At 43.1% G+C, this 21,078-nt stretch overlaps 1 protein-coding gene across 2 annotated transcripts in view; it reads right to left on the bottom strand.

Annotated features, from left to right (window-relative positions):
- SLC66A2 (solute carrier family 66 member 2) overlaps positions 1 to 21,078 on the bottom strand; it is a 112,128-nt gene that overhangs the window by 89,588 nt on the left and 1,462 nt on the right. For both annotated transcript variants that reach the window (XM_088475895.1, XM_088475896.1), the window contains exons 2-3: positions 9,625 to 9,964; positions 8,925 to 9,058 (exon numbers count right to left, since the gene is read on the bottom strand). In XM_088475895.1, coding sequence (XP_088332021.1) covers positions 8,925 to 9,058; positions 9,625 to 9,827 — 337 coding nt within the window. In that variant the 5' untranslated portion in view covers positions 9,828 to 9,964. The remainder of the gene's footprint in view (positions 1 to 8,924; positions 9,059 to 9,624; positions 9,965 to 21,078) is intronic.

The raw sequence follows: 21,078 nt of genomic DNA, 5'->3' as shown, positions 1-21,078 counted from the left end.
TCAGATACCAGAAGCCTATTTTTTATTTGGATTGAAGACAGCCTGAGACACATCGCCGCTCACTGCAGTGTGTGAACAGCATCTCCGTCCTCCTCCACTTAAAATGGCTGGGGGCGCGGCTGAACTGAAGGGGGACGGGAGGAGGGGGTAATGATGGCCATCGACCATCGATAAATCCTAATCATGAAGTGGTTTATTACCGATGTCAAATGTTTTTCCATTTATGTGGGAGAACCAGATCGTTTCCCTCCATCCATGGAACAGCATAACCAAAAGTTTCGTTTTTTTTTATTACAAGGTGTCGGGACACAGAGCGTAGCTCCACTCCCTGACACCCGTGAAGCCCACCACCCCCCCGGTTCTGTTCGGCCCACGGGCCAGGTCAGTCGAAGAATAGGGATGACCATCGGTTGGTGAAACCATCAATGGTTATCCATTGCATAGTTGTAACCATCGATGGCCATTTGCTATTTAGCCATCGATGGTAACCTCAATGATGGCCATCCCAAGCGTGGGGCTGCACTGCGCGGGTGACCTCCGACGTCAGTCGGCACCGCGCACAGCTGAGAAGCATTTCAGCTGATTGCTCTGCGCTGCCCGGCAGAAACCAGACATGGCGCATGCACCGCACAATCCCGAAATCCTGGGATTTAAACATCTAATCCCGGGATTCAAACCCTGGTAATTTTGAGCCCAAATCTCGGGATCCCACTGATCCAGGGATTGGCCACCCTAGTGGGCCGGGAGTCAGGCAGAGCAGAGTCTGGAAAAGGCAGTGAGATTACTGGTCATTATATAGTGGACAGGGATTGCTTAGGAAAGACAAAATAAAATAGTCTATTTTTGTTTTGACACGATGGACGCAAAAATCACCAGAGCAATTCAATATTGCTCCTGTGCAGAGACAGGTGATCCAAAGATCAGTAGTCCCCGCAATCCTTATTACCACTACTTTAGTAGAGGTGAAGCTTAGCAGACTGGCAGGTTTTTGCTACCGCTGTCTCTGCAGGTTCTGTTTAGTACATAGGGGGATATTTTCATTAAAAATTATATATTATTTTTTATTATTATTTAATTATTATTATTAATTTTGAAAAGATTATTGATGAAGCATATCTGGCTGTAAAAAATTATGGAGAGAGAACCAGGGCAGCAATATTTACGTTCCACGTAAAATGTATCCCTTATTATGGCACAATGTTGTTTTTAAACTGTGATTTTCTGTGTGCGACACCTATATTATGTACTTTATATGTATGTTATATTTTGTATCGATTTTCTTATTTGACAATTAATTTATGAACACATGTACTTGAACACAAAATCCTTGTGACTGAATATTAATATAGCTCATCACTATACCAGGATGATTATTTTTTCAGTGCATTTATTTAAAAAGCACTTTTTCTTTATTATTACATTCTAGATGTGAGAGATCAGTACTGTTCTTTCAGGACGATATACAGATATTTTGAGCAACAAAATATGGCGTAAAGCTCTGTTTACAAAGGTTGGAAAAATTGATTTTAATGGAAAAAGCAGCTTGTTGGGAAATAAGTTTGAAAAATTAGGTTTAGGGTATAGAGAAGACCACATGGATTGAACATTAAAGAGTATCTACCTTTAATACAGAATTCAGAACATTCTGAAATCACACGCCAACGCTTTTGATTAATCCCAACCCAAGAAATTATGATTAAAAACAAGAAAGGGAAAATGAAACTGTACACAACCATATAGGACTAACAAAAAACACTAAAGCTCAAGTATAATGTTAAAGTGAAGAATCAAAGTAAATTCCAAATAAATAACTGAGACAATGATAGTTGAGATTTAAACCTCAAAACACTTCATATCTTCTATATATAGAAAACAAACCACTTTGAAATTTATACAAAAAGGTGAAAGAGGTAGTGTTAAAAAAACAGTGCAAATATGGATTAATGTGATGCAGATAGTGCTTCTGTGCTATCAGTTTCTTAATATTTGTTTTTAGAAGGTCAGGACAGTTTGACTCAAAAAACGCAACACGTGCAGTTCCACAAGGGCACTAGAAAAGTACAAAGGTGCAAAAAGCCCTCTATAAAGTAGCCTTGTGATAGAGAATTCAACTAATAGCAACTTTATTTATATTTTGATTTATTACTTTGGGGTATATTTACTAGGCAATTGATTTTTAAAACCATGATTTTGCCTGCCATATTTAGAAGGACAATAATAGTAAATGCCAAATCAGACTTGCTTTTGCATCAAATATTATTGCCTTTTTAAAATCGGTCAAAGTAATCTGCAAAAGATCAAACTTTTTGAAAATCCACTGCTTAGGAAATATAACCCTTTGTCCTCTATCAAAGGCACAGGTTCTCAAACTAGGACCTCAGGACCCCAAACAATGCATGTTTTCCAGGTCTCCTCACAGAATCACAAGTGAAATAATTAACTCCAGCAGAACTTTTAAAATGTGTCAGTGAGTAATAAGTACACCTGTGCAGCTGCTGGGTGACCAGGAAAACGCGACCTGTGTGGGGTCCTGAGGACAGAGTTTGAGAACTACTGATCTAAGGGATTTTGCACCAATCACATAGATTGATCATTTTAATACTATTGTGGACAGTTTTACTAGTAAACTTATTCTTAAAAATTAAAATTTGCCCCCCAAAAATATATAGCTATTTTACTTAATGTACATAAAAATATTGATAAACGCATGACAATACTAACTTTGAATTGAGGGTTCTAGAACTTATATAGTTACAGTAAGTGATTCATTTAGTGAAAATACCACATTTACACCAATTTAAGAAGGGGCTCCATTTAGCCAGCTACTGTTAGAGGTCTTTGGAAAGAAACCATCATAAAACAATAGAAAATAACATACATAAGAAATCAATCAAAAAGGGCATATATGAAACCTATAAGAAGCTTACTAAAATTAAATATTTGGCATTAAGGTCAACTTATAAAAAGATAATAGTTTGGTTGTCTTGGATAAAACAAGTGTACTTAGCACAATAAAACAAACAATTTACTAATGTAGATAACTGCCAATTGTTCCACTAAAACCTTGAACCACTTTGATTAAAATTCAAACTCTTCTCACTCAAAGCCTCTAGCCATTTTCCCCAAACGCAACTCCTCCTGCGTACTTCACTCTGCCGCTACGGAAGGATCTCCACTATACTTTAAAGGTTTGAAGACCATGACCTCCGTGGCCAATCTGTGGTCACCAAGATGATGCTGATGCCTTTTTCTTTTTATCCTCTTTAGTATCATCATTAGAATGGCTATCAAGGGGAAAAGATAAATACAAGGGTAGTCCCAGGGGTCCGCCTAGGCGGTGACAGTAACGCCGCAGGATCTCTAGTCCTGGAGCAGTAATTCTCTGCATTGTGGTTTAGCTAGGACATCACCATGGTGATATCAGACAGGCCCCATAGGTCCACCAGCAGCTGGAAGACCACCAGATGGAGAGACCACTCCCTGGGATTCCAGTCCCGCCTGCTGAAGTAGTCTGCCTAGCAGTTCTCGACACCTGGAAAGAATACTGCAGTGATGGCTGGAACACTGCATTCAGTTCACAGCATGACTCGGCTGGTCTCCATCATAGCCTGGGCACTCCTGGTGGTTCATATATTCCAGTAAGGCAATATCACACACATCAGGCACAAAGGTAACTGTTATTGTTGTTAACCTCTTTAGAGGCTATTTGCTTTTTGGTTAGATCGGGGGTTATCAACATGCAGCCCTCCAGCTGCTGTGGAACTACACATGCCAGCATGCCCTGCCACAGTTTTAGCATGCCCCAATAGCAAAACTGTGGCAGGGGATGCTGGGATGTGTAGTTTCACAGCAGCTGGAGGGTCGCATGTTAACTTCTGGTTTAGATAGAGTCTCTCAAATAAAGGGTTCATTATTAGGACCAGGGTAACATTCATCTGTGGTTTGAAAGATAGCCAATGTTTGCATGTAGCACATATAATACAAAATAGGGGAAGCGAGAAGCATCCAATGGACTTCCCCAGAGACGTAGCAACAAGGTAATGTCTAAATCCCCTTCACCGAGAGGACCCGGACATCATCAGCCAGTGTCCAGCGTCATTCCCTGCCATCCAAGTGAGCATAGAGGGGGAATATAACCATGTGGCGAGCGTAGCGAGCCACTGTGCCTGAAGCGTGGTGAGCGCAGCGAGCCAGCGAGGGGACAGCTACTTCTGTAGCTGGCTGTCATGGGCAGGAACTGCACTTCCGCCCTCACTCACGTCACTTCCAGGTCCCTAGCACGAAGGGGAAATACAGCCAACCGTAGCAACAAGCAGAAAACTATGAAAATGAAACCAGAAAAAAAAAAAGTTCTTCATACATATACAGTTTTAAAATGAGTTTGTTTGGTTCAGCCAACTTTAGGAAGTAACATTTCACAATACATAATAGTTTTTATAGATTCTTTAAACGTGTAGGTAGTGAAAGGAGCAAGTAATGTGGTCATACAATGAAGTTGCATTTTACAAAGTGAAGCAATATGCTACTATTTACCATTAGTGTTATTTTTAGAATGCCTAGCAATAACGTGACAGCACAGAAAGTTCTGTATAGTGGACAAATTGTATACAAATATGTAATGGAAATGAAATCTAAATGTTTTATTAAAATCTGAATTCCATAAAGCCTGAAAAAAAATAAAAACAGTTTTCATAAAACTAGTCACACAAACTATGGTCATGGATTGCCAGATGGGTTTTAATCGTCCCGAGGACAATCCACATGGAATCAGAATCTTTTTGGGCATACCAGAACATTTAGGGGGGAAATCAATTAGCCGCAAAAACTTTCATTTTTTGCTTGTGTAAACTTTTCGCTCTGTGCGCCCCAATGTGTCACTTTTCACCTCTTTTGTGGCTGCCAGGATTCACACAATCCTATTGGAAAAGACACAATGGGGCATTCACCCGAAAAATTTTCTTGGCGTTAGCGGCAAAAAGTGCAGGTGAAAATGGGTTTTTTTATTTTGTCTCAAATGGCTGCTGTAAGCATTTTCTCTAACAGTGAAAAAATGAGAAAGCAATATTTTGCTATTTAAATTGGGGGTACATTAAAATGGGTGTAAGTATGTTTCTGTGTCATATTAGGTTTATTTTTAACATTTTTTAAAAATTCACTGTCACTTGCACCTGCAATCCCAAAAAACACCAATCCCATCCATACAGCCGCCAAAAATACCTACCTAAATACCTACCTCACTACGTTAAACCCATTTTCTAACACTTTTTACATTTTCACACCAAAAATTAGTCAATGAGGGGGGCAGGGCCGGCAACAGAAATCTTGGGGCCCAGTACACATGTTTTTGGGGCCCCCTATACCCTCTCCTAGTCCTTATCCAAGCCCTTCACACACACACCCCACTTCCCAGCGCCTATGTCTGTTACACACCCCTCTTCCCCAGCCCGTGTGTCACCCCTCTCTTCCCCAGTCCCGGTGTATGTCACACACCCCTCTTCCCCAGTCCCGGTGTATGTCACACACCCCTCTTCCCCAGTCCCGGTGTCACCCCTCTCTTCCCCAGCCCCTGTGTATGTCACACACCCCTCTTCCCCAGTCCCTGGCACATGTCCCCCTCTTCCCCAGTCCCTGGCACATATCCCCCTCTTCCCCAGTCCCTGGCACATGCCCCCCTCTTCCCCAGTCCCTGGCACATGCCCCCCTCTTCCCCAGCCCGTTTATGACACCCTCTGCATCTGTAGCTCCCCACTACCCGACCCGTGACTCTCTAGCCCAGCCCGGCCTCTATGAACACTTACCTGCTGCGCTTGCCTGAAGTTTTCTGTCTTCTCTAGTGGCTCCTCGGTCTGATTCAGTAGCGCGACGTCATGCCGTCACGCCAGTTTGGCCTCCCTGTATTTGCCAGGGTCCGGGACTAGTCAGGAGTTATCTACCCGCAATTGGCGTGCCGGGTGCCCTGGGTAGTTGTCTGCAGAGGAAAGAGGGACACATGATCTGGGCTCACAAAATTCCTGAGGGATCGGGGCCCCTCAGAATCTCGGGGTCCGGTACGAGTGTCCCCCTTGTTCCCCCGTCACCTGGCCTGAGGAGGGCTGTCCAAGGGGTTCTGAACCAAGTCCCGGCTTTTTGGTCAAAAACAGGGATTTTGCACAACTTATCACCTGCTCTGATATGGTGAAAACTTTTTGCAGCTTTTGCTCCTCCAAAAAGCCGCTGCTAATAGGATTGCATGACAAGCCGTATTTGGGGAAAAAGTTTTCACTTGTGCAAATTTATTGCGGCTAATTGAATCCGGCACTTTAGATATATATATATATATATATATATATATATATTTATTTTATTATGTCAGTTTGTTTATGTGGTTACCTGGCAACCTCACCTACAAAGCTACAGCACTGAATTACTAATCTGTCTAATATAGCCATCCACAATTGTGCCCAAACTTTACTCCAATATTTCTTTAATCCACCCATGTGCTTAAATTTATAGCAAAATAGACTTTAATATGTTCTGTAGTTACATTTTCTAGAATGCACATTTGAACATTTATTATTTTGCACAAGGTCTTCTTTAGTTATAATGTTCTATTTATTATCATACCTGGCACTAACAAATTGTGACTAAATCAACTATGGCCCATAGACTCAAACTGAACAATACCTGTATATTTATGTATAGGTGCTCTATGTGGAATGTCTGACCGAGAACCCAGACCATTCATTGTGTGTTAGCTATAAAAGACAAGGAATTAAATTTGAACTGTGTGAAATAAACCCCCTACAGATTAACATTAAATACAAGGTTCACTTGACAGTGTTATTTCGTTCTAAGCAGCACAATTACTACGACAGTTGTATAACAAATACTAGATATCCATAATATACCATATAATATATTACAGGTTCTCAAACTTTGTCCTCAGGACCCCAAACAGTGCATGTTTTCCAGGTCTCCTCACAGAATCACAGGTGAAATAATTTGCTCCACCTGTGGATCTTTTAAAATGTGGCAGTGAGTAATGAATACACCTGTGCACCTGCTGGGTGACCTCCAAAACGTGACCTGAGGACAGAGTTTGAGAACCACTGACCTATATATTTCAACAATGATTTATAGATTACCATCCGTACCATTTTTGTAGTGCAGAGATTATCTGCAAAAAGTAATAACCACTAAAAACTACAGATACATGTGAAGATGTGAAGCGTGTTGTAGTTGTACCCGGTGTTGCAGGGGAATTTTTTCCACCCTTGACTCTTCCCCTTCCTTATCATTTCACCCAGTCTCTCCCCCCACCCCCAATCTTTCTGGTTCCATCCCCTTTCCCCATCCCCTCCCTCTTTTTGCCCATTCTCTCTCTCTTCCTTTTCTCATTTCTTCTTTCTCTCCTCCTTTATCTCTCCCACCCCCTTTCTATGTCTCACACTCCCTCCTCAGTCACCCATTTTCGCTCTATCTTCCCTTCTTTTATTCCATCCCCCTCTATATTTTTCTGTGTGCTTGTCTCTGGGTGGCCTGTACAGCTTGCTTTCTTTGCTCAGGCGGTGTGTCATTTTTATCATTGCTTTTTTCTTTTTCATTACCACCCCCATCCTGCTCCTTTTACCATGCTGCTTATTTTTTATTTCACTCTTCTGTATCATTATTTGTTTTCTCTGTAACAACAGTCTTCCTATTTACTGTCTATTTCTCTGTCGGGTACTGTCTTTTTTTTCTCCAATCATTGTAATGCGCATGTGTGGGGGTAACAGTCACTTGCCACATACATGAGGGAGCAATGCAGACATGAAGGGGTGTGATGAATCCATCCAAATATGAGGAATTCCAAGGCGATGAATGACACATTAAACGGTACATATTACAGTGGGTGTCAAGGAAGACGTGTGCTTGTCAAGCTGGTTAATGGTGGCAGTCCTATGTCCCTCTTTGGTAGCAGTTGTGAGCGGGTAAGGAGGGGGGGGGCACTTGTGAGAGCAAAGTAGGTAAGGGACAGCAATTTTACTCGCCCCCCCCATTCACTGCTCCGCTCCCCTGCCCTGCCACCCACCCGCTCTCTACCTGCTCCTCGTCCTCTATGCTATTTATCCGCTGCTCAGTCCCACGCTGCCCCAGCCACCACTCTGTCCTGTCCCCTTTATCCCACGGTTGCAAACTTAGCTCTTGGCAGGTCCTCCTCCTCACCTGCTAGGGTCTGTCACATCACCTTAGCAGTGGGAGCTGTTGGAGAGGAGGTGCAGGCCCCAACTCCCACTGCACATGCATGTAGCAGCCGGAACAGATTTTAGAGGATTAGTATATAGATATTCACAACATTCTATGTGAGAGATTAAATCTGGGCACGGAGCACAATGTCCCACTGAAGAATCGTAAATATCCCAGGATGAGTAATTTAAAAGTTGTCCATCAAAATCATTTCTTTTTTTATAGGAAACACCCCTTCACCCTAACACTTCAAGCCTGTCTGCTAATTGTACTGAACAAGTGGTGTGCTGGACATAGACTTTGTATATTTTGATAATGGATGAACAGAGTATAATATTTAATAACAAAAATGCAAAAAAAAAAAACCCTATAAAAAATTGGATAGGCAACTCCTTTATATGGCTTCCATCTGTGTTTTTTTAAATATCCTTAATCATGATACTTGAAAACATTAAAAAAGTTCTCCGTCCTCATAGTAGAAAAAAAAAAAAAAAAAAAAGATTACAAATAAACGATGCAATGAAAAATGAAGATTAAATGTATTTAAAATGGACGCAAACACTGATATGAACAGGAAGCATGTAGGCATTCAACTGCTGTCATTGTTAGTGAACTACAAATCCCAGAATGTTTTGCAACCATAGGATAGCTGATGGATGAGAGGCAGCGGCTCTACATGCGATTAGTAGATAATGTATATTTATATAGCCATCACTAACCTGTAAACAAGCGGCGCTTTGTGTTCATGTCACTTGCAAGCCGCACTTCTGTGCAGAGCTTTAGCATCAGGAGCATAGTAACAATCATAATGATACTCTGCCACAAGAGTGGGGATTCAAAGTGACGGCCAAACCTGAGAGGAAAGGAAAATATCGCTGTTAAACTAAGATAGCAAGTTATATTCAACAAACTATACAATCCCATTTTAATAGTTGAAACATTTCAAAACATTAACATTTTACAATACATTCAGGTATAGGATCTATTACGCAGTAAAGTTGGGACTTGGGATTTCAGTGGCTTTTCCATCATTTGGAACGTCATGCCTAAAATATACTAAATTATCCTTAGACATTATCTCAATTGTTCCCCATGCAGCCCATTGCATTATCCTCCTTATTACGCCAATTACCAGAGACATGGTGCGTAGAGAGGGCACCTGCTGAATGCCCCACACACACACACATCCCCATTTCAAAAGTTTTCATGCCACCTATGGAGGCATATAAAACATTGAAGAGGTATATCTCAAGGCATTGTAGAGCTTGAGCTCCCTCCAGCCACATACCTAAACATGTGGCTGTATTAAACCAATGTGGGTATTAATCCAAATTCTAAATGTAACAAACTGGCACTGTCATAATATGATGGATAGAAAGCATGGCACCTGGGATCAGATGACAAATATAAGTAACTTACCAGAACAGGATCCGCAATATATTGGCTACTAAGAGCATAAGACAAACATAAATGGAGAATCCTTCGGCATTCTCGGTTCTTCTAATGTCTCTGTACTGGGGTATATATGGCACAATTCCCCCAAAGATCATAGCAGCCGATGCTCCCCAGGAAACAAGGCGATGTAAAGCGGCAACAAGCCACTCTGTCCCTTCCTCGTCCATCGTGCCTGAGAACCAGCGTTACACTTCTCTGCTTGGTCCAGCTTCTCTCTGTGCAGCCGAGTCTCTGTGCCTGGATTATTGCAGGGTATTCAAGCACCATCAAACCTGTGATGGGATATTATATCCCATTGTGAAGCCTGAAGAAATAGAAGATATAAGTAGTTAGGAAATAATACTTGTGATGTTCATCAAGAGCTGCCTAAGTGATGGCATCTCAAATCAATCACCAAAAAGCTGTACCCTCCTCAACACCCACTATCATATCCCCTCCAAAGTTATTCTACAGTACAAGCACCAGCACGCCATCCAAATAGAGCACATGTGGGAATGATTCACCATAGTTTCAGGCAATGATCATAAACTTCCTTTCACCACTATGCCTCAGAAAAGCCATCAGCTAGTGGGTAGGAAATGTGATCAATAATAATAATAATAATAATAATAATAATAATAATAATAATAAAAAAATGAAAAATACACACGAGGCAACAGTTCCCCTTTAATTTAAAAAAGCCAAGATTAGCTCATTGGCGTCATTGACCTTCTAAATGTGACTGCCAACCACTCCTAGTGACCATATGACATAGTTAATCTGACAGTATATACAAAGGGCTTGTAAGCATTTATATGCTGCATATACAGGACTCAAAAGAAAGATTTGGGTTTATATTTCTATATTATAATAAATTGTAATATCACAAGTACACGACTACACAGAACACAGGCATATAGATACCCAACGTGTCATTGACATATCATTGTACCACTTCCTGCTCTGTAGTAGCACATACACACATATATTTACACAGAGAACATAATGGACTAGAAAATGTAAATGAAGCAATGGGTGAGCTTTGTACTTCATGGGACTCTAACCATGTTTGGGATACACAACTCGTGCTAAAGGCCAGGCTTTGCTTTTACTACTGATAATGTCCTTAAATACGTTAGACATTCCTGTGTGGCACAAGGGAGTAATGCTAACCCATGTGCAAATAATAGTAAAACGAACACATAGACGTTATGGTTTCACTCCCTAGCATACAATAGGTGTAAAATACACAATGTTTACAAGGGGAGGAGTAATGCTGGATGGTGATGGATGCGCTTTCAACTGTAGGCAAGCTGCTCCATTAGTGGTGTCAAAGGGGGATATTCAGTTTTGCCCGTTGGCTGTAAAGTGGCGGCCGGATCTGTTGGAAAGGTATTTAGTGACATGTACCTTCATAAGTTTCCCTCGCACACCCATAAAGAAGCACAGAAGTATTGTGATGTTTGGCTACCACAATACTCAGTGATTTTCCACTAATTTTGAGTAGTATTGTGGTGTGTTTATGTTAAGAGTGATTTTTTATATTTTTTTTATATACAGAATGAAATATATATATAAATTTGTTGTATGCATATTTGCCAGTGGACTGCCCCTATCTGTACACTTTAGGTCTATTCACTAAGCTTTGGAGAGAGATAAAGTACCAACCAATCAGCTCCTGTCATTTTTTAAAAACAGCCTGTAAAGTGGCGGTTAAGAGCTGACTGGTTAGTACTTTATGTTTCTACACTTTTTCTCTCTTCAAGGCTTAGTGAATAGATCCCCTGGCATTATAGCCATCACTACACTTGCACCAGACCTATACCAGGCGCAAAAGACCTGCCTGAATACAGGTGCAGCTACGGATGCGCACAACTCTGCAGCATAGCACGCTATTCTATCTATAGGCTCACTCTGAAAAAGCTCATGTGAGAACGCTCCATTACAGCCCAGTTACACCTACCCCATCACAAGTGCAGATGCGGTTGAGATGCATAGGACTCTGTATTGTACGTACTTGCATATGCTAGGTTCTGGAGCATGCACAAGACATGCTTCGCAAGCAGATATGTGTGCAGCTTTTATCAGTCCCCAGGCCGCGGAGTACTATATCAAGCATTGCTTTCTTGCCTGTGGGTTCCAGAAGTAATTGCTCCATAAACACAATACAGAATTGTCACAACATCTGGCTAACTGTAGTCCACATCACACATATTGATATCTTCCATGATTATCACTTTAGATCATTGACATTTGAATTATTTACCCATGTCCTAATCCAGTCCTGGTAGTCTATAAATGGTTTGTACTTGAAAAAAAAAAACCTCTTGGTCACCAATTTCTTGTTACCAGAAAACTCTTATGCTGGGTACACACTGGGCGATATATCGGCCGTTCAGTCGAATGGCCGATATATCTCAAGCGCGTCAGCAGGTGTGTACTCCCGATATGTCTGTGAACAAAGTCGTTCACAGTCCTATTGCATTTGCTCTGCATCACAGCAGATGGCCAATATCTCTGCAGATATGTCAGTGCATCTGGCTGTGTGTACCGCAGGAACTACTGGTGACTATCAGCTCAACTAGGCGGGCACATCGAACGGCCGATCAGTAAGTTACTTAAAGTCTGTATAGCCTGCCTGATCGGCTGTTGTGTCGGCGGATCCGTTGGCACGGTGTGTACCCAGGTGTGATCCTATTTGCAATGCACTGTATTAAAGTTGCTTTTATCTCACTCACAGATAAAGCTTCTACACACTGTTTTCTAAACATAGCTGGAAATAATTGTGTCCTGCTAATGGGTATCATTGTACCATGAGAAACAACTAAACTGTCCCTTCATTGTAGAAATAAGTTCAGGGAGCTTATTTTCTAAGCATTTGTATACAGAGGATTTAATAACATATCACTTTCCCTAACCTGCCACTATTACAAATACACTCATCAGAAAGATTAAACATTTTGTGACTGGTTTAACTAACCACTAATGTAACAACTGAACTTCCCAGTGAGAAACTTTATTTCTTTAGTAACAGGATGCAATCAGTCTCTTTTGAACAATGGTTTATCCTACACAGTCATGATCGGGGAACTCAAACCCTTTGCCCTTGTTGTATTTCTTTAACTAATAAGTGTTAAAGTGTCTGCAGAGAAGCAGCCGCCAAACTTCAGTGAAGAACACAGAGGACACTGCCTTCCTAACAGACAATAAGCTTTCTGCAATGTTCTACTAGGTTTCCCAAGCTCATTTTTCAGGGAGCACTAACAGTGCATGTTTTCCAGGTCTCCTTATAGACTCAAAAGTTAAATAATTGCTCCACCTGTGGATCTTTGAAAATGTGTCAGCCAGTAATGAATACACCTGTGCACCAGCTAGGAAAAATGGAAACCATGCACTTTTAGTGCTCCGTGAGGAATGAGTTTGATGGTGCGTACACACGGGACGATCGACGATATATCTTTGTATGATCTTCCTATCGATATTGATCATCCAGCACACCACCAATTCACCAACGACTATAGTGATCCGCGATCAACGATCGCGGGTCCCTATAGTAACCTGGTCGATATCGACCAGGTTGGCCTGCATGCACGGTCGATGGACGATATCGTCCATACGTACCCGCGCATCACTGGGCACCAAAATATATGATCGATATCGTTCATTTTAATCGTACCATGTGTACACACCTTGAGAAACACTGCTCTATCATCATGGATGTATAAATCATTACCAACATCTACCTCTCCACTTTGACTCAGCGATTCTACAATCTTTAACTCCTGGCAGGCACCTAAAGTCTGTTTTCTTTATAACCATCTACCAGATAAATATCTCTGAACAGAAGCAACATGATGGGCTAAATGTAATAGGGTGAGAATTTAAAAAATGTGCAATCTTGCATGTTTTTCAGACTCAAAAAACTCACGATTTAAAATCGTATTCCCATTTTGAAGATAAAACTCAACCAATGTGAGAGTTCACTGCTAAACTCTCACATTTTCTACACTCTTAATATATTCAATGGTTAGGTCTAAAGCGAACTGGGCTGAGGGACCGCACAATCATGTAACCCGCGACTTTAGGGGGTAGGCACAAGGTTCAGATTTGGACCTAAAGTATACCCTCATGGGCTTGCTTCGCTCGCTACAAGTTGCCATTCCCACTCCATGTCCTTGTGGATAGTAAAACAGTAAGCCACCGGCCTTACCCCTCCCCCTGACATTGCAGGTCCTTCTACCCACTCAGATCTAGCATCAACCATTCTTGAATATTTTTTATTAAGAAAGGAGAATAGTACAAGGGAAAATGATGTGTCTGGGACCACTCATCACTGCCTAGAGCACCTCTTTACCAGACAGGACACTGCTGCTGGGGATTGTCACCTCGGAGCCTACTCATTCCTGCCTCTCCCCCATACAGGTGTCCCAGCCCTTTTTCCCTATCCCTGAACTCTAAGGCAATTTCCTTCTCTCCCCCACCACATTGTAGGCCATCACCTTTTTTGAAAGAATTCTCTCCAGCATTAGATATATTTGTAAAACCCTACAGTCATGAAACAGCTTAGTTCTTATACAGTTTTATGGGCCTGATTCAAAGTAGTACGCTATTGCCGTCACTGCTGCCATTTTGTATGCTGAGGATATGTAAAAATATGCTAATGTCGCAGATACCAGGATTTGGATTGAGACGGCCACAGATGCCATTGCAAATCCAATTAACTAATAAGCAGCCGCATACGCAGATATTTCGATAATGGGCCCTCTGATTAACACTATGGTTGCACAGTATGGTCGCCTGAACTGAGACACAAGAGCCGTGTTTTCTGCGTACGGGATCACAGTCGCATACAATGACCTGAAAATGGTTGCGACATGACTATGTTTTTGGCAGTCACCTCCCCCAAATGCTCCCTGACTGACAATCACTCTGTGTGCTTTAGACTATGGCAATAGACTTTGACGTATGCACAGTGCGACTCAAGACGCATGCGCAGTTTACAGATAATCGCTCAACTGAAAACATTGGTGTAGCATATTTCTCCCTATGTACTGTGAAAATTTTTTTTTATATATATACATATAAAAAATATACCAAGAATTAATGGAAATAAGAACTGCCGTGTACTTATTCCTGGGAAATCTGTTTCTGTACCTTTATGACACTTCATTCAAATATACCTAAAGTAGCCAATGTATGAGGTTACCACTGTAGTAATGAGCCATGCAGGATTTCTGAACAATGTTGCTGCATGTACATACTGTGAACAATGTTGCTGCATGTACATACTGTGAACAATGGGCCTGATTCAGACCCACTCGCAAGCGGCTGTCCGCTCGCAAGTGGGTCGATGTTGTGCACTGCGCATGCGCACGATGGCGGGAGCTTCGTCGTGCGCATGCGCCAGACGCGACGAGCGAAGGACTTTCCTTCGCTCGTTGTGTCTGATCAAAGGGGGCGTGCTGTCGATGTTGATTGACAGCACGCCCTTTGGTGGGCGTGCCGGGAGCGTGCCTCCCTGACGGGGACGCCTACCGTCAGAAGCCGGCCCACTGACATCACTAGTGATGTCAGTGGGAGTGATTTTGGCTCTGATAGAGCCAAAATCACTCCGGGCCTTGCGGTTGAAAAACTCAACCGCAGGCTCCGGCTCGCAGTGGCGATGGTCGCGCTGGTCAAGACCATCGCGGCCATCAAACTGCACGCTCGTATAGGCTGTGGGCGGTGACCCACAGCTATACGAGCGTCCAGGAGGACGCTCCATAATTATGGAGGCCGGCCCTCATTCAGAGCGTACGGCTCTGAATGAGGGCCAATGTTGCTACATGTACATACTGTGAACAATGTTGCTGCATGTACATATTGTTATCAGTGCCAACAAGGTTTCAATCAGAACCCCAAGTGCCAATATTCTGGTACCCTAAAGTTCCCAACAGACAGAGTTGCAGGGATGTAGTCAGCATCCTGGCGCTTTGCACAGCTAGCAATTAGGAGACAGAACGCACAGGTTGTGCTTCCGTGGATTCAATCATTCTATGCAATACAAAGAAGTTAATTGTGTGTTATTTTATGCTGTGTCAGTCGGATTCAGTATGATTTACCCCGACAGCGGCAGCCCGACAAGGATGAAAATCCCGATCATCCCAAGGTAAGTATTCACTAACCTAATTCCCCCCCCAACCCTCCTTTAGGAATGCCTAACCCCAACCTCCCCCCCAAGTGCCTAACCCTAATCCCCCCCTTCCCCGCCGCCTAAACCTAACCTCCAGGGTGGGTGCCTAATCCTAAGTCCCCCCCCCCAGGGGAACCCTAAACCTAACCCTTCCCCCCCGAGGCTGTCTTGCCTGCACCCGGCTTACCTTCGATCGGTAAGACGGGTGTCGGGCTCCCGGCGTAGGAAAAATTACAGGCATCGGGATTTCGACACCTGTCATTTAACCCTTGCTGGGATTAGACAGCTGGGAAGCCGATGGTCGGGATTCCGTCCATTGGCTTCCCAACTGCTTCCCGTATCAGTCACCCAAACATATTAACAGTTGAAATGTGTGTTACCAGTGCTGACACGTTTAAAAAAGTTTTTGCAAGATATACTAGGCAGTATATCCTTAATACCTGTATCCTTGCTAAGGTCTGCATAGCTCGTTCTTGGTAGGCCCCTTCAGGCCCAGAGTTTACTGAATGGATACACTTGGTTAGTTCTAGTGTCTATGAGCAATACATGTACTTGGCCAACAATGCTGGATCCATGTCTAGAAGTTTTAAAGAGACCCCATCAACTTTTAATATAATTATTAAAGAAAAACACTGTCCCTCCCTGTTATCGGCACCCAGCAGTGGCTGAAGCCAAGAGTCACTGCAGAGCACTGTTAGGACGGGATGGCGGTCATCTGCATGGCCTATGATTCAAGCCACAGTGTCACCGTAGATCAAGGCCAGGGCTGAGCCTGATCTGCTTGAACAAGCCCAGCACTGCCAATACCTGAAGATAGAACTGGTGGTGTGGCTGGCAATGCGGATGACTCTAGTATTGATCAGTCCACGGTCCCTATGTGGTGGCGTCCTCGTGTGCCCGCTCCACTGGAACGGCCCTCAAGCTGGCTCTGCTGACCATGAATGCAGAATTTAAATTTGATCGTATCTGGCACAAATAGCAACAGACTAGATATGCTACTGTGCTTGACCAGGACACTGCGGCCTCCCTGCATGTCTCCCCTGGCAGCTGACGATGTGCCTGAATTTATTGTGTCCCCTACTCTAGATTCTTATGCCCTGTTTCCCAGTATGTCTACTCCTCACATTTCAGCTTTTCTACTGCTGTTGAAAATGTATGGTGTGTATGTGTGGCTGCTGCATTCCCGGGCAGCCATGCAAGAATAAGCAGCAAGCCTGACCTGGCTCATATACTACATCTCTCCTGACACGCTGAGAACTCTCATGTGGCGAAGGTGATCATAGTGGCTAATTTATGCACGCCCATGATATGGCGTTTACACAATCAGACAGGCCTGCGTTTACCTAGCCTCCCCCCATTACCTTGTCCAAATGCTGACTACCTGGCACAGGCATGTGCAATGGCAAACAATCGCTCCATCTGTATAAATAAAGGCATTGCGTACATCTCTGAATCAGGCCCTGAAAATGCTATTCTGTATATTTAAATATTGCTTCCTTAATGTCTTAAGCTGGGTACACACCTAAAACATATATATCTGCAGATGATGGTTGTTCATACACACTGAACAACCATCATCTGTCTTCTAGCCGCAGGTCTCGTCGCGCCACCCTCCCCGCAGCCTCTGCTGCAAGTGTACGGGCAGTCGACTGACTGCCCGTACACACAGCACGAAGGACAGGTATATCTGCCATCGGATGTGCAGCACAGCCGATGCGATAGGTCTGTGAACGACGTAGTTCACAGACATATAGCTGGTACACAATATATTGGTTGATAAATTGATCAGCCAATATATCTGCCAGTGTGTACCCAGCATTATGGCACTTCACCCGATTACTGACCTCTGACACCATAATGTTCATTTGTGTTTTGCTACTTGTATTTTTTTATGTTTAGTTTGTTTACTGTTGAGTGTTTTTCCAGCGAAGATGGTGGTCTTTCGGCCCTGTTTCACCACTCACTTTGCTATGCTATTCAGATGACCACCAAAATAATCTCAGGCCCTTCTGCTGCAACATCTTGCAGCCAATGCTAGACTATGCGTTCTACCTATGGGAGTGTAATCAATCATCCAGCCTAGAACGGGTGACTGTGTGGACAAATAGGAAGTCATGTTCTACTGCCCATAATCCAGTATGTATGGGGCTGTTTCCCCTTCCATCTCCACCATAGTCACCACCGCCAGGCCTGCAAGGAATGTCAGAGCAGTGTGCACTCACGCTACCCCCCTTTCTGCACCCTGTTCACCAAAGTGGACATTCCTTTAAAAAATTGCACACAGAAACATTGTTTATGAGATCTAATCAGGTTATATTAAATCAACTATCCTATGACTTCTTAATTCGAAACACAATAAAACTTTAACACCGAAAAACCTTTACAGTTGGTGTCAGAAAACCGGTACATGATTTGTTTTCATGGGAAGGAAAGGAAGAGCTAAGACACTCCTAAGAAAATAAACTAGAATATTAGCTATTGGTACATGTTTCACATCACTTACTTTAAAGCGTGTCAATCAATATGAAAGCCCAGTGGTTAGAAACCTTCCAATTAGGAAAGGGATTCATATGATGCTTCTTCAGAACAGTCAGTGGGATGGTTCTGATGGCAATGGTGAGAATCCAATGTTTCTGCACCATTGCCTGGTTTCTCTTGCCAATGGTTCCATATGTATTAAGGAGGGTGGGGGCGGCAGGCAGTGCTGTGGCTATATGTGATTGCTTGCACTGGCAGCTGCACTGTGGTTGCCTGGCTGCCCTGTACTACTGGGTGTTTCACTCACTATTTACCCCAAAGTTTTTCTTATAACTTTTAAAGTAATTGATGTCATTTAGTGAAATGTGACAGACATACAGTACCTTGGTCTATGAGGAAGTCATAGCAAAGCCCACATTTATCATCGAAGCATAACACCTTTAGCGCTCGCTAAAGGGGTTATGCCACCATTTCTGGATTTAACGAACAGTGGTAATCTAAGATTACCGCTGTTTGTCAAGCATCGCTCTCACCATCTTTTAGATGGCGAGAGCGATGCGGTCCCCATTGCCGACAATGGAGATCTGGCGGTGCCTTTCCCGCTTCAACGAAGCCTGCCAGGTACTGTCAGGTCCCCGTGTCATGCACCTGCGCAGACGGACCGTCGCGCATGCGCATAACAGAGGAGCCCCATCGCTGTCAGCAGCCCAGGGAAGGAGCTTGCAGAGGAAAAGGACTTTGCGGGACCTCACTGGAGAGGTAAGTATTGGTAAATACCAGTAAAAAAATTTTTGTATCACAGTTATACTAAACGAAAACTGGTGTTTACCATCGTTGATAAATGGGGGCCCAAGTGTTGAAAGTGTTCGCCATTAGCATCCAAGCCAGCTGTTCAGGCATGCGCAAAGTGAAGGCCAACTGTTTACCACCCTAGTCAGCAGGGGAGTCACACCTAATGCCACTGAGGATTCCCTTATTTGAATTTTGGACGGTGCTGCAGCCCACCTCTGCAGCTGCCACTGCTAGTCAGTAGGTATTCCTGCTTCTGACAGGAGTGTTGTGTACTGAGGCGTCCACATTCATTGTTTGTTACATGCCAATATGAACCTTTATTGATTGATACATGTTGTTCAGCTGTGTCACAAGGAGGGGCTGTGTCACATTTTGACTAAATTACGTCAATTACTTTTTAAGTTATAAGAAACACTTTGGGGCCAAAAGTTAATGAAAAACTCTATTACTAACACTGACTCAGAGTCTGTGACTGAGTCAGTGTCACTGTGGGAGGACCGTGTGGGGACTTGGGCAGCTTGGCTAGGCTGTGGGCTGCTCTACACTGTTCTCGGTCCCACCCCACCAGCTGCCTCTTCCAGACTCACTGGTATTACTGCTGTTACTGCCGGATTCACGGGGCGGCGGCTTAGAGTGAAAGAGACACTGCTCAGGCAATCAGCAGTAGCACATAAGTCAGGCGGGCAGGCAGCTTATGGTAATTAGTGAGTGACAGTATCAGTCACTCACTGCGTACCGTGTGACAGACACAGTGGTGTCAGTTGGGTGCGAGGAGCAGAAGCAGAGGGAGGAGACAGTGGGGCTGATTCAGAGGTGGAAGTAGATGCGTCTTTTGATGACACTGACGATTTTCAAACAATTAAAATGTCCACTTGCAGCGTCTTGAGACAGTGCATTTTCGTCACTGTGCGTCTTAACACGCTCCATAGCACCATGGAAACTTGCAGCAGCCCTATGGCAGGTGCAGTTTCTCCATCTGACCACAGTCTCCTATGTGAGCAGCTGTAGGTCTGTGTACGAAGCCGCTTACAGCAACAAGTCCGCCTTCGGCTTTGTCCCCCTTAGCCCACCGCGCATTCTGTGCTGCACAAGTTTATAAGTGTATTTTATGTAGTTTACGTAAAAAATGAGAAACATTGGTTAACATCATAAACCATCAGTATTTCAGTTCCAAAGTTTAGGACTGAACAATGTTTTATGACCAATGTTAAACACATCCGTACTACCAATCTTTTCAGCTACTTCATTTATTACTCTTTAATTAAAGTTTTCTGACCTAACAGCAACCTGTAACTCACACCCTTAGGTAATTTTGCAATAGCATTATTACTGACGAAAGGTTGGATTATTGTAACTGGTTCAAAATGTTATTCAATTTGGCTGTTTTAAGCCTAAAGCTGGGTAGGCACTATACGATATAATCGGCAATCTTGGTACTCTTGACCAATCTGCGTGACCATAGTATAAAATGTACCTCCAATCTCGTGTTATCACCAGTCGTTCATTTGCATTGTCCCATTGGATGTTCTTACACGTCCAATGGGACTATTACACTGATGACGTGGTGTTGTTACATGAATCATCTAATGATATATTACATCATCGTACAACAGATTGTGTAATGTTTAGCTTTAAATTGGATGGGTATGTAATGCCGACAGTCGGGATCCCATCGGCCAGAATCCCGACAGTGTTAACATATTGACACTTGTTGGTCTGTATGCTAACCCTCACTAACCCGCCTTCTTTGGTGCCTAACCCCTATCCCTATCCCTAAACCTAACTTCCCCCTACTTACCTTTGATATGCCAGCAGTCGGAATTCTGGAGCCAGGATCCCAACTGCTGTCGGAATTCCGGTACCAGGATATACTCAGTCGGCATGCTGTGTGGAGGCATCCCGCTTTAAACTACGCTGGTAAAACACAAGATAATTAAAATGTTACCACATTTTTTTGTGTTTTTAATGTTAATTTCAATTTGAACATCAAACACTAA

Source organism: Taudactylus pleione, unplaced genomic scaffold (assembly GCF_031769625.1).
Source record: "Taudactylus pleione unplaced genomic scaffold, aTauple2 ptg000179l, whole genome shotgun sequence".
NCBI lineage: Eukaryota > Metazoa > Chordata > Amphibia > Anura > Myobatrachidae > Taudactylus > Taudactylus pleione.
The sequence above is the reverse complement of the archived record's forward strand: the minus strand, read 5'-3'. Positions and strand labels throughout refer to the sequence as shown.